At 43.0% G+C, this 14,979-nt stretch overlaps 1 protein-coding gene across 1 annotated transcript in view; it reads right to left on the bottom strand.

Annotated features, from left to right (window-relative positions):
* LOC149167705 (uncharacterized) overlaps positions 1-1,255 on the bottom strand; it is a 42,317-nt gene extending 41,062 nt beyond the window's left edge. Inside the window, exons 1-2 of the mRNA XM_089430567.1 lie at positions 1,058-1,255; positions 804-953 (exon numbers count right to left, since the gene is read on the bottom strand). Coding sequence (XP_089286693.1) covers positions 804-953; positions 1,058-1,255 — 348 coding nt within the window. The remainder of the gene's footprint in view (positions 1-803; positions 954-1,057) is intronic.
* Positions 1,256-14,979: the final 13,724 nt, after the last annotated feature.

Here is a 14,979-nt window from a genome sequence, read left to right as displayed (position 1 = left end):
TCTAAAGCTGACACATATTACATAAAAGAAGAGTAAAAACCCTTTATGACACTTTACATCTACGTGCTCCACGACCGCATCTTGTAGGGACTTTACTCTTTATATACAAAACCTTAGGCTTTCAGCCCCAAAACTTGGAATTTTACCCCAAAATTGACCTTAGCGGACCCTGTCCCAACAGGACCCTAACAAAAATATCATGACTCACCCTCGAGTCACTATGCTGGCGCGAAGATCTTACTGCGAAAACCTCCCAGCTCCACTTTCGCTACTGCAACTTCAGTTGTTCACTGCGTAGCTGCCTGCTTGACTTGCTCCACCAGCAACTCAGTTGCTAGTCTTGCACTATCTTCCTGGATCTTCTGTTGTGTTCTTTGGTAGCACGCTCCACTTCTGCGCGTCCCTTCTCCTTAGTATCCTTCTTTCTCTTTTCAGCCAACTGCTGAACTTTCAATCGAGCCGCTTCTTTCTTCTGCTTTTCCGCGGACTTACTAGTCCCGATGGAAAAATATGATGTTGTGCACCAGTCTGTTGGCCAACAATCGAGGACCGCTGCAATGGCATCATCCGTCGCGAGGTATGGTAAATCATACCACTTCTGTTCTGGGTCCTTTCGTGCCTAGATGGAGATACAGTGGAAGTCCTCTTTGAACTCCGCGTACCTAGACAACTGCTCGAAGACGGTTGGTGACAACCATGGCTTTCGGTTGATGGCCATATTAATGCTCATCTCCATCAATACCCAAAACACCTTGCTCTCCTGGACCCGCTCAGCATCCTTTGTGGCCCATAGCGAAGCAAACTTTGCTGCTTCTGGAAAATCTGGCACGATCATAGGAAATTGGCTGTCCTCCGGCAACTCCCACGTGACCAACATAATCGAAAGTAAGAGCCATGAGTAGTGAAACATCTTTCTGTGGTCCTGTGCTTCTCTGCAGTTCACGAGGAACTCGCTGCACAGGTAGCGCGCCCAATTTAACTGTATTCCCTCCGTTCACTAGGCCGCTAGTGAAACCACTGCTGCTGACACCTCGTCTGTGTAACACTTCCTCATCACCTTGCCAACCAAGATTTGGGTGGCCACCTTCACCGTGGGGTCCATAATGCTCGAAATTGAATACTCGCACGACTTCTTGACAAGCTTAAACTTGTCCTTCATCCTTTCAGCGAGGTCGTGCTCGCCCGTCTTTCTACCAAATTCCTTGGCTGGATTTAGCCCTGAATGTGGTAGTAAGGTGATCCTGTGGATCAGCATGTCAGTTATAGGGATTGACTCTCCCAACCACATGCACTCATCACGCACTAAGCACAAACAATTGTTTGATAACAATCAAATTTATGGGAGCATGGTGGTAATGCAACACCCATAGCAGATTCAACAATCCTGGACTTTTCCACCCCACGAATCCACTTCACCGACTCCAGCGTGGTGACACCAGACTCCTTGTAGAATACTCGCTTCATGAAAGTATCAGTAGCCAGGTGGGGGAACTGCTCAGTGTCCCCCAAGTCCCAATATTCAAGCTTCAGATGTGGGACGCGCGCCAAGCGTAGACCTTCAAACATGATATTTTCTGGCAGCAGGGGTGTATGAAGGAGAAAATTTCCCTCATCTGGGTCCTTTGGGACCTTCACCTTGCCCTGGCACGGAGGGATGTATTCTGGCAGCTTCGAAATAGGGTCTACCCCCTCAATATTAATGTCCTCTGCGCCCTCATCAGCCTCTAGATCTACCACTTTGCCTTTCTCCTGCACGGTTGGCTTTTCTTTTCTCTGATGTTTCCTTGGTGACTCGCACACTGACAACGTCTTCTTCTGTTTATCCTTCTTCAGCTTGGGAACCTCTCTTGCCGGCGTAGGCTTCGGCCTAGGCGACCTCGACGATTTTGGCACTGCTGCGGGAACCTCCATACTCACAACCTCAAGGGCAGCTCCCTCAGAGGCAATAGACCCTCCGACACTCGTGGTCTCAGCTGGTGCAGACATGAAGCTGTTAATGAGCTGTTGGGTTTCCTTAGGTAACCTCTCAAATACAGAACTAGCGACCAAGTCCTCAAAGAACACACGGTTCATGCACACCAGACAACACGACACATAAACTCTCAGAATGCAAAGTGTCTCTCGTTGGATGGCCATATGTAATTTATAGGCAAATTCGAATTCAAATTTGACTGTTCCCCCCAAAATCCACTCATAAATGCTAGATTGGCGACATATTTTCAAAGATCTCACTCTTAAATTCAGCCTTAAATGCCCCCCCCCGCTCCTCTTAGCCATTTTCTCATTGTCAAATCATGAACAATGATGGTAATGGTCACTTTCTGGCTACGCTGCGCGGTCTCTCGTCCTGTAGCGCAACTCCCTTCGCATGTCTGTTGACACTGTGACACCCTTCTATTCCACGTAGGCCCCTCATCACGTAGCTCTACAACCCGGGCAGTGTAGTTTATAGTCTCGTGCCTCCTTGCAGCTGCCTGGAGTGCTAAGACTATGCTACTGTCATATAGTCATTTGGTCGGATCCTTGGTGTATGGCTTCAATCGGCTGCCATTTACCTTCCGAGAAATGGATCTCCATTCAATTTCACAAGCTGAACTGCTCCACCATCAGTAATCTCCTTGATCACATATGGCCCCAACCAATGCATCTGAAATTTTCCTAGAAATTTATCAAACTTGTTGTCATATAATAAAACTAAATCATTTACCTTGAAGGTGCGTAGTTTGATGTGTCGATCGTGCCATGCCTTTTCGCGCTCCTTCTGAACTTGTTGATGGAATCCAGCCAAGAATCTATCTTCCTCCAGCTCTATCAGCTGTGCGAGCCTTTCTTCTAAGGCTCCACGGTCTGCCATTCCTGTGAACGCCACTATCTGTAGACTAGGCACAATGTACTCCATCAACATCATAGCTTCTATGCCATAGACCAGTCGAAAAGGTGTCTGTCTAGTCAACTTCTTACAAGTAGTTCTATAAGCCCATAACACCGCTGGTATGCACACGTCCCAATCATTCCTCTATGCATTGAAAACCTTTGTTAGCGCATTCTCCAATATCTTATTAAACACTTCCACCGTCCCATTAGCCTGAGGGTGATATGGTGTGCTCTTTTGATGATAAACTTGGAATTATTCTATCAATGCACTGATTGTTTCATTAAGGAAGTGTGTACCGCGATCACTCATCAACACCTTCGGGCAACCGAACTTGGTTAGCACATATTCGAACAGGAACTTTGCTGTTGTTGCCCCTGTACAATCCTTTACAGGCTGCGCCTCCGCCCATCTGGTCAAATACTCAGTCGCGGTGATGATATATCGTGCACCCGTCTTCTTTCCTGGAGGCTGAATCAGTCCTACAAAATCAATTGCCCATTTTTCAAATGGCTGCAACAACACTTGCGGATTCAAAGGTATCTCATCCCTCCTCGATGGCTTGCCTATCCTCTGACATGCATCGCATGCCCTACAATAAGCTTTGGAATCCTTATGCAGTGTCGGCCACCACAACCCAACGCGTAAAATCTTCTGCGTTGTTGCTTTTCCTACATAATGTCCTCCCGTAGCCCCTCCATGAGCTTCAGCTAGGATGTTGCTTCATTCAAACTTAGGCACATAACATTGCAATATCTCATCCGCTCCCATCTTATACAAGTGACCTGCAATAAGAGAAAAATCTGCCGCGTGCACCACCAATTCCTTCTTTTGTTGGCTGGTGTACCCTTCTGGAGTCGTTCCTGTAGTCAGAAAGTGTATGATGTCTACAAAATGATTGTCTACTACGCACACCGCAAAGAGCTGCGTGTCAGGCAACCCCTCCTCTAAATTGGTAGGCTCCTCCCCTATTTCAATGTCCAACAAATGATCCGGTCCTGCATTCAATCGCCCTAGATTCACAATGACTTCGAAATCATATTCTTGAAACAATAGTAGCCATCTGCATATTTCCCCCCAACACAGGCTTGTTGACTAGGTACTTTAATATAGAATGGTCTGTATACATCTTAAAGTGTCCTCCTAGAAATTAATGCCTGAACCTCTAGAGCACGTACACAATAGCCAACCCTTCGCGCTCCGTCGTTGAATAGTTTGTTTCGGCCTTAGACAACTTCTTGCTTGCAAAAGCAATAGGGTGATCCAACTCTCCTCACCGGCCTATGTCAGTATTGCTCCCAATGCAATACATGACACATCCGCATGCACATGAAATTCCTTCTTCCAATCCGGGAAGACTAGGATCGGCCTGGTGACCATCTTTTCTTTTAACACATCCAGGCTTGCTGAAATTCCTCATTCCAACAGAATGTAGCATCCTTTTTCAATAGTTTCTCCATCGGCGGCATGGTAATCTGAGCATAACTCTTGATGAACTTTCAGTAATAACCAGTATGCCCCAGTGTTGTGCGCAACTATTTGACACTTCTTGGCACCTCCAAATTGATTATAACCGTGATCTTAGCTGGATCCACCATTAATCCTTGTCTGCATACTACATGACCCAACAAGATTCTGAAGGGAACACAGAACAAACATTTCTTCAAATTTAGCGCGATCTGATACCTCCGCATGTATCCAGCATCAAGCGTAGACTAGCTACATGGCGCTTCACTAGCCCAAACACTGTCCAATCGTCAAAGTATACCTCCAAAAATTGTGAATGAAGTCCTTGAATGCTGCAATGACTACGTGCAAAAAGATTTCCAACGCATTCTTTAGTCCAAAAGGCATTATTGTATACTGGAAGCATCCCCACTTGGTCACGAAGGTCGTCTTACTCCTATCTTCTGGCGTGATCTTGATCTGATGGTACCCAGAGAACCCATTAATGAATGAATATGCTTCCTGCCCGCCAACATTATCTAGCACTTCATCGGTGAACGAAGTTGGAAAGGGGTCATGCAGGCAAGCATCGTTCAGCTTCCTGAGATCTACGCATATCCTTATTTCATCCTTCTGCTTCTTTTCCTGAACGACCATAGGACTTACCCAGTCGGACTCCTCCACTGGTTCAATGATTCCCGCTACCAACATTTTGTCCAATTCTAAGCGGACCCTTTCTTTGTACTTAGGATTGAGGTGATATGGCCTCTGTTTCACAAGTTTTGGGTCGGGTTTCAAAATTATCTTCATCACTCCTAAATCACCTATTGTCCCTTTCAGGTCTGAAAACTTTGTAGGGAACAAGTCCTGGTACTCGTGAAGAAACTCAGTGACCTTATCCACCGTGGCATCATCCAAGTAGTCTCCTATCTTCACAAACTTCGGCTCCGCCTCTATCCCAATGTTCACTTGTCGAGTTTTCAGTGGCGTAATGACATCTGGATCCTTGATCTGCAAATCCTCAACTTCGCAGTGACCTTTTATCTCTAGGATATTAATGTTCCTCGGATCCTCCTCTTCTTCTTCAGCAGTCACATTATAGCACTCCAACACGTGGCGGAGCTGGGTGGTCCAATCTGGTTGAAACAAATCCAATGGATTGTGTGGTATTCTGAAGATCGTTGCTTTGACCTCCTGCAGTGCTTCATCAATGCACTCGAATCCATCTTCAAACCTGAATGTCATAAAGAATCCCTGTCTCAAAATATCCCATTCGTCCATGCCATTGCAGAGCTCTGTTTCCAAGTACCAATTCATTGGTATCACATCTAAAGTGTTAGAAAATTATATATTGCGGAGCAATGGAACACATAAAATATTGCAGAAATATAAACACAGAAAATGCATAAAACAAGAGAGACACAGATATACGTGGTTCACCCAGTTTTGGCTACGTCCACCCCGAACAACCAGTCCTTCCTTTCTATTATCCAGCAAAATGAAGAGACACAACCTATAACAAATCCGCTGTAATATCCTCTGTTTTCTCTCACAGTCTCACCTCTCAGTTTCTCGCTCACAGAATAAACATCTATATCTTAGCCTCAAATACAATGCCCTCATACAAAGAGAGGGGTTGCCTTCTAGGGAAAAAACCCTAAACTAAACATAAGTTCTACCGTCAGATCATCTGCCTAATGAACCCCTGTCGTTCTACCGCGTGGAGGGGTGTACAAACTTCCTAGGGTATACATCCGGCTGAAACAAAGACCTCTGAAAAATCATGCTCCACACACAATAATCTCCCACTTGGAGAATGATTGTAGAAACTCCACCGCTGCTTCATTTGCTGGACAATGACTCCTCTTTGGACCTGGTTGTTTCTCATCTTCATCGTCATCCTTGAAGACCAATTGAAACTGAGCATATTCTCAGTTTCTCCCTGGTTACAACTTTTGTTAGCATATCTGCAGGATTCTGGCTAGTGTGTATCTTTTCCAGCTTCAACTCTCCATCTTCCAACACTGATTGTATGAAATGGTACTTGAGTTGTATGTGTTTAGTCCTAGAATGAAATGTTGAGTTCTTTGCAAGATGAATGCACTTTGGCTATCACTGTATAGCGTGCCCATATCATGCTCCTTACCCAATTCACCCATAAACCTTTGTAACCAAATCATTTCTTTACTAGCCTCTGTAGCAGCAACATACTCTGCTTCTGTTGTTGAAAGTGCAACAACAATTTGGATTTTTGAAATCCAACTGACAGCTGTTCCACCAACAGTAAATACATATCCTGTAGTGCTCCTCCTGTTATCCCTGTCACCTGCCATATCTACATCAACATATCCCTGTAGAGAAATGTTTGCACCACCAAAGCATAATGCCTGATTTGTGGTACCTTTCAAATATCTGAGAATCCATTTCACTGCCATCCAATGTTCCTTTCCTGGATTGTTCATGTACCTGCTTACAACTCCCACTGCATGTGCAATATCAGGCCTTGTGCAGACCATTGCATACATTAAGCTTCCAATTGCTGATGCATATGGAACTTTAGACATATAATCCATGTCTTCTTGGGTCTTTGGGCACATTTCCTTACTAAGTTTGAAATGGCTAGCAAAAGGTGTACTAACTGGTTTTGCATTGTGCATATTAAATCTTTTCAACACCTTTTGTATGTACTCATTCTGAGATAATGTTAATTTGCGATTTTTCCTGTCTCTAGTGATTCTCATACCAAGGATTTGTTTTGTAGCTCCCAAATCCTTCATTGCAAATGAATTTGCCAATTTTCTTTTGAGCACATTTATTTCTTGCATGTTAGACCCTGCAACAAGCATGTCATCCACATACAATAACAATATAATATAGTTGCCATCATTTTGCTTTTTCAGATAAACACAATGATCAGAGTGACATCTAGTATAACCTTGTTCAGACATAAACTTGTCAAATTTTAGATACCACTGCCTTGGAGCCTGTTTTAAGCCATACAAGCTCTTCTTCAACCTGCACACTAGTTTCTCCTTCCCTTTCACCTCATATCCTTGTGGCTGCTGCATATATATCTCTTCCTCCAAATCCCCATGGAGAAAGGTTGTCTTTACATCTAACTGCTCAAGATGAAAATCTTCAACTGCTACTAGAATTAAAATAGTTCTAATTGAAGTCATTTTAACGACATGATAAAATATTTCATCAAAATCAATACCTTTCTTCTATGCAAACCCCTTCACCACAAGTCTAGCTTTGTACCTTGTTTTCCTCCATCTTCTTCCTTCAGCCTGTAAACCCATTTATTCTTCAATGTAGTTTTTCCTGCAGGCAACCTGACTAAGTCCCAAGTCTGGTTATGCATTAAGGAGTCCATCTCTTCTTCCATGGCTAGCTCCCACTTCTTCCTGCTTTCAACCTGCATTGCTTCTTCATAACATTCAGGTTCACCAGAATCAGTCAACAATAAATAATATAATGAAGGAGAGTATTTTTCAGGGGGTCTACTTATCCTGGTAGATCTTCTAACACCACTTTCAGGTGTTTGGGGTGCCTGTTGTTCTTGTGGTTGTTGCTGTTGTTGATTATTATTATTTTCAGGCACCTTTACTTTTTCAGTGATTTCATCAAGAACTGCGTATTCCTTGTTTTCTTTTTCTTGTTTCTTTTCCTGCAACTGATTCTTATACAAGACATTTTCATTGAATATTACATCTCTGCTCCTAATGATTTTGTGATTTTCATAATCATATAAGCGATAACCAAAATCATTAACACCATATCCAATAAAGGTACATTTCTTTGACTTTGCCTCAAGCTTTGTTCTATTTTCTTTATCAATATGGAAAAAGGCCTCACAAACAAAAGGCTTTAAAAAAGAGTAGTTTACCTTTACCTGTCCATGCTTCCTCTGGAACACCACCATCCAAGGAACTTGAAGGCCCTCTGTTTATTAGATAAACAACAGTATCTACAACATCTGCCCAAAACTGTAAAGGCAATCCTGCATGCAATCTCATGCACCTTGCACGCTCCATGATTGTTCTGTTCATCCTTTCTGACACACCATTTTCTTGTGGTGTTCTTGGAACTGTCTTCTCTCTACAAATTCCATGTTCTGAACAGTACCTATCAAACTCTTGGCTGCAATATTCACCTCCATTGTCTGATCTAAGACACTTCAATTTCTTTCCTGTCTAAATCTCAACCAAAGCTTTCCATTTCTTGAAAGTATCAAATACATCAGATTTATTCTTAATACAATAAATCCAAGTTTTTCTAGTTGCATCATCAATAAAAGTAACATAATAACGAGAGCCATCGAGAGATGATACCTGAGCAGGTCCCCATACATCTGTATGCACAAGCTCTAATTTTTCGCTCTTCTTTTCTTTCCCAACTTTGAGAAATCTGACTCTCTTCTGTTTTCCATAAATGCAATTCTCACAGAAATCCAAATCAACGTTCTTCAAACCGGCAACAAATTCCTTGAGTGAAGAATCTTCATCCCATTTTCACTCATGTGTCCGAGCCTATGATGCCATAATGTTGCATCTGCTCCTTTGGAAGTTAAAGCATTAACAGAGTTAGAAATACCATTGCATAAATACAATGTACCAACCTTTTCACCTTTTGCTATTACCAGGGCTCCTTTGGTGACTTTCCAAGCTTTATCTGTGAAAGTTGTCACACAACCTTCACCGCCTAACTGCCCTATTGAAATCAGATTTTTCCTTAGATCTGGAACATGCCTTACCTCCTTTAGTAGCCATTGGTTTCCATTCTGTTGTTTTACAAGAACCTTACCCATTCCAACAATTTTACAGGGTTTATCATCACCCAAATGAACTTGTCCAAAATCTCCTTGAACATAGTCATGAAAGTATTTCTTATCAGGTGTGGCATGGAATGAGGCCCCTGAATCTACCACCAGGAATCAGTAATATTTTTGAAAGAAAGAATCAAAGCATCTTGTAACACCTCACCTGTCACATTTGCTTCATGATTGTTTTCTTGTTGTGCATCTCCTTCTTTTCCCTTCCGAGATCTACAGTCTTTCTTTAGGTGTCCTTTCTTTCCGCATTTCCAGCACACTATCCCCAATCTGGACTTGGATCTGCCTTTCCTTGATTTACTGCGATATCCTGAGCTCTTTCCTCTTTCCATTTTTCTTCCCCTAGACTCTGCACTCAAAGCATTACCCGATGTCTCACCGGAGCTTTTCCGTCGCATTTCCTCGCTAAGGATAGCACCGACAACATCATCAAACTTTAAAGTACTAGATCCAGACACAGAGTTACTAATGGCCATTACTAAACCATTCCAACTTTCTGGCAATGAGCACAAGAATAACAGAGCTCTAACTTCATCATCAAAGTTTACCCCTACAGAACTTAACTGACTTGTAACTGTATTAAAATCATTTAAATGATCTGCAACAGATCCACCTTCCGACATCTTCATATTAAATAATCGTTTCATAAGAAATACCTTGTTTGAGGCCGAGGGTTTTTCATATAGTTTCGACAACGCCTGAATCAAACCCTCTGTCATTGTTTCCTTCGAAATGTTGAAGGTGACTGATGCAGCAAGGCACAACCGTATTGTTCCGAGTGCCTTTCTATCGAGAAGGTTCCATTCTTCATCTGTCATACCCGTCGGCATCTTTGTTTTTCTGCCCAATGGTAGGTACAGATCTTTCTAATACAATAATCTTCCATCTGCATCTTCTACAGCGAGAAGTTTTGGCGTTAAATTTCTCGACCCTAAATTTACCATCTTCCGCCATTGCTCCCACTCGATTTAGGACCCTTCTTTCCTGCGAGTTTATCAGCCAAATAGACCTTCGGCTCTGATACCAGTTGTTAGAAAATTATATATTACGGAGCAATGGAACACATAAAATATTGCAGAAATATAAACACAGAAAACGCATAAAACAAGAGAGACACAGATATACGTGGTTCACCCAGTTTGGGCTACATCCACCCTGAACAGCCAGTCCTTCCTTTCTATTATCCAGCAAAATGAAGAGACACAACCTACAACAAATCCGCTGTAATATCCTCTGTTTTCTCTCACAGTCTCACCTCTCAGTTTCTCGCTCACAGAATACACATCTATATCTCAGCCTCCAATACAATGCCCTCATACAAAGAGAGGGGTTGCCTTCTAGGGAAAAAAACCCTAAACTAAACATAAGTTCTACCATCAGATCATCTGCCTAATGAACGGCCAGATTGACTAGAAATTACTATACTTTTACAAGGAAATTTTACATTTGTCCCCCTGCACCCCCCCCGGTGGAGGGGTGTACAAACTTCCTAGGGTATACATCCGGCTGAAACAAAAACCTCTGAACAATCATGCTCCACACACAACATAAGTGTGACTGAACAAATTCACCCACTCCAGTTGCGGTGCTACTCCATAAGCATCAGTCCATTTTTCCAAGTGGTCGCACGGATCACTCCTTCCATCATATTTCTTTGTCAATTGCACCTTTGGGCGACCAAACCACACCCTCATCATTACGCGCCATCCATCGAAATTGTCTTTATGCATACCCAACCATCTTGCAGGTGTAGCGCGTAGCGCCAAGTCCAAGGCTTGGAAGCGATGCTTCTCTAGCACTTCCCTTTCAAATGCATCCAAAAATTTATCAACGTCAATTAAACCATCATAATAAGGTAGACTTCTTACCTCCAACGATACACAACACAACAATTTGGTCATCATGTTACAAATAGCGTAGACACTTCGTGCAATCGATTCTGCTAGTGTTCCAATTCTTCATCTGAATCTGATGTGCAGGAGCTTTCGCAGTCCCATGCAATACATCCATCAGCTGTTGGATTCACCCAATCTTGATCTCGTGCCATTATCTTATAAATTTGGTCCAAATCATCGTCACTTTCGTAACCACGAATCAGTTTGGTATAGTGCGGTCCTTCTGCAGGGTTCAAAGGTACTACTACACGGAGCGATTTTCTTTCAAATGACATCATCTTCTTCTTCAATTTGATCACCTTTTCATGTCGATAGCCCAGTCGATCCCAAGGAGTGCGAGGTAGGGATTGTTGTCATCGACAATCTCTATTACTTCGAAATCTGCCAATGCGCTCGTGCCTTCAATATCGACTATCACTCCTGCAATCTTCCCATGGGGATAATCTTTTGTTGATTCAACATCCTTAATTGAGTAGGATACCATTGCAGTGTAGGTCTCCCCATTCTCTCCCATGTCTGTTTCGGAAAAAAATTCGCATCTGACCCAAGATCCAAAATAACTTGGTCCATTTCATACTCTCCTATTTGCGCAGTGAGCCTCATCTCACGCCTTATTCTTGCCTTATGCTTACCAATTTTCCTGACCATGCGCGGTCCCTCAGGAGCATTACCAGCACATTTATTGATCAACTCCTGTAATCCCTTTATGCCTTGCTATCACGTAGCAGCTTCATACAGGTCTCTAAAAAGGTAGTAAGCATGGATGGGTCCATTTCTTCAGACTGCTTATCCTGACTTCCTGAGGTAGAAGCTTCAGTGAAGATTTTCTTTGCTTCCATGAAGGTTTCCTTCGCACACTCCAAATCAAAGCCAACCTCTTTTTTTGGAGCTTTGCGGACCCATTCACTTCTTCAGGCTGCTTTCCCTTATCTTCACCAGTCGTCATTCCACTTCGCAGCACAATATTCACATTGGGATCCTCTTCGCGGGGTTCAACCCTCATCATCTGCAGGTTCTGTGTAGGTTATTGAGGCTATGTCCCCTTTTCACGCATCTTAGCTATTAATACAGGGCAGTCTTTTGTCGTGTGGTCAAACTGAGTACAATATCGACATATAGGCACTTTGGGTTCGTACATTCTCACACGTAGTGTCTTGGACCTCCATAATTGTAGCAAATAACTTGCCCCTGACCTCTCGCAAGTCCTCCTTTGCCTCAGCCTCATCCGCGCCCTGATACCCTCCTCGGAGCTCCCCTAGCGCCTTGATCCAGAGGTCAAGTCTCGGTATGCATTCGATATGCAGGCGTTCTCTCCATCATTAACTCGTAACTATGGAAATTGCGCTCCTCATAACCTACCGATTTGCAGAAGTTGCAGAAGTGTTGTTGCGGTGTTGTACAAATTTCTGCAGCAAGTGGTAATTATCTGTCGCATGTTTTCCAGCTACCTGAAAGATAAACACACCACAACGTGGGTTGTGCACTTGGCCTTGCTTGATATTCTGACCTCAGAGGCATCAACCCTCCTCCTACAACATAATTCATGAAGACAGGGCAATGATCTTTATCATGCCCTTGACTCTTACATTTCAACACCAAACTTCTTCGCACACCTCTGGCCGAGCCGCTCTATCCTTCTTTAGACTTTGGAATTCTAGGAAAAGGTTCTGCAACTCTGTGTGAATCTGCTGAACTCCCAAAGCAACATCTTGAATTGGTGTCTCATGCAATCTCATTGCAATTTCCAAGGCTTCCACCTGGGTCCCAATCTTTTGTTGTGATAAAGCAACCTCAGATGAGGCAAGAGCGAAGCCACAAACCATTTGTGGTGTTGTCCATCCGTAAGATTCATGTTAGCTTCGTGGATCTTGCACTTCAATCTCTGATCCAACTCCCAAGGTGTCTCGCCAGGCTTCATCATGATCTCCTTGAATCCAATGATCGATTGCACTTCAAATTTGGGCCTATTGAATTCCTTATTCAGTGCAGTTTGAATATCTACCAACACAACCATCGGGTTATCAGTGCAGTACTTAATGTACCATGTTAGCGCGCGTTCCTGTAAAGTAGTAACCAATGTAGCTTTCTTCATCTGATCATCTGTAATGCCCTGGGCTTCCCACACAGCCTTCACAATGAACCAAACTGGTTCGGATCCTCATTCCCCAAGCCCTTGAAAATGGGGCAATTTTACTGAATTCACCATATTGAATGGTGGTGGAGGTGGTGGCAGTGTGGGCAAAGGTGTATGTGGTGGAGGTGAAGATGGAGGTGGTGTGGGTGGATGTGTATTCGTGGGAACCCTCACCTTATTAACTGGACAACGCTCTACGGAGAAGCCTGTGTTGCTTCTTCGTCGTCACTCAGAGGAGGCTCAATCAACGGGCTATATTCAGGTCTTGTTCCCTTTCTATCCCTCAATAACTTTCCACTTCACGTAGCTCCAAACATCAAGGTAATTGCATAACCACTTTTCACACAAGAGAATTTTAATCCAAGTATTTAAAAACCTTAAATAATTACCTCACGGTCCTTGAAGAAGCGTCTCTTTGCTTCGTTGTAGCTAACCGAGTATCAACCGCGAACTCTATCACAAATCCTCCGAGGATATGATCAAGACAGTGATCAACAACACGCCCGATCTTATCTTCAAAGGATTCCAATCTTCACACTAAATCCGAGGTCCAAACTATTGGACTGTCAAGCCTCCACTTCCTTGGTCGTCTGCCAATTTAGCGATCCACTCGTATTATTTGACCGGGAAGGAACAAAAGAAGATTTCATGTATCTTTGTGTATAGATATCTGTCCAACCACTGTGCTTTCGTCAATTTTGGATTCATGTTTTCTTGTGCCATGAATTCGTGGATCTTTCTATCCAACCAGTCTTTAATTTCTTTCTTTGTTGCATTCTAGTGATGCGACATCACACATCTCTTTATGCAGATCCCGGTCCCGGCAACGGAACCATTTTTTGGCTTAGTGGGTCTTGACCCAGGTTCAGAGTTAAGTTTTCCAAACAAATCACTACACTGCTGGCCGTTTCGGCGTCAATTCATGGAGCGTGAATGAAGTCTCACCCGAAGCAGTATGGGGGATGCTGGAACCAAGTTTTTGCACCCAAAGATGATTATCATGTTGTTTTCTACCCTAACTCTGCCTTCACGTAGATCGATAAGCCTTTGAGGTTTATTTTATAACTTCTCTTACCAGCCTCTAGACCTTCGCGAAGGTCTACGACTGCCTTTCACGGACCCTAAACCGGCGAACCAATCACTTACGCACCTTTGTAATCACTCTAAGTCTGTTATGACCCAGATTAGCTTAAGTGTCTGATATCTTTAGCATGAATTAAGATATTCTTTGCGTAAACATATATTATTACTTGCGTTCGTATAACAATGTAAAACATACATTTTCGCTCATCAATACAACATTAAATCATAAACCCATTATTCATCAAACATAATCAAATTCATTCATAACAGAAATAAAAGGACAAAAACAAGATATTTTCGGAACAATCTCTTTATCAATGCTTCAAATCTTCTTACAAACTCAAACTACCCTGCGCACTTAGCTGCAAGGGTCTGCGCACTCAACTGTGGACTCTACTCTTAGGCCTTGTGCACACAGCCGCAGAGCCTCTTTTCTACTCTAAGATCTTCTCTCTTCACTTCTAATGACCCATTACATTCATATCATTCATACCAAAACTTCTACCTTTGACTCTTCTAAGAATTCCCTTTTTATACAATCTTCTAAAGCCGACACATCTTACATAAAAGAAGGGTAAAAACCTTTATGACACTTTCATCTACGTGCTCCGCGACCACATCTTGCAGAGACTTTACTCTTTATATACAAAACTTGGGTTTTCAGCCCCAAACTTGGGCTTTTTCCCCAAAATTGACCTTGGGGGACCTTATCAAA

Source organism: Pinus tabuliformis, chromosome 5_1, assembly GCF_031772625.1.
Source record: "Pinus tabuliformis cultivar Carrire ecotype Pingquan chromosome 5_1, CPIR1, whole genome shotgun sequence".
Classification (NCBI taxonomy): Eukaryota; Viridiplantae; Streptophyta; class Pinopsida; order Pinales; family Pinaceae; genus Pinus; species Pinus tabuliformis.
This window is presented reverse-complemented; position numbering and strand designations above follow the sequence as displayed.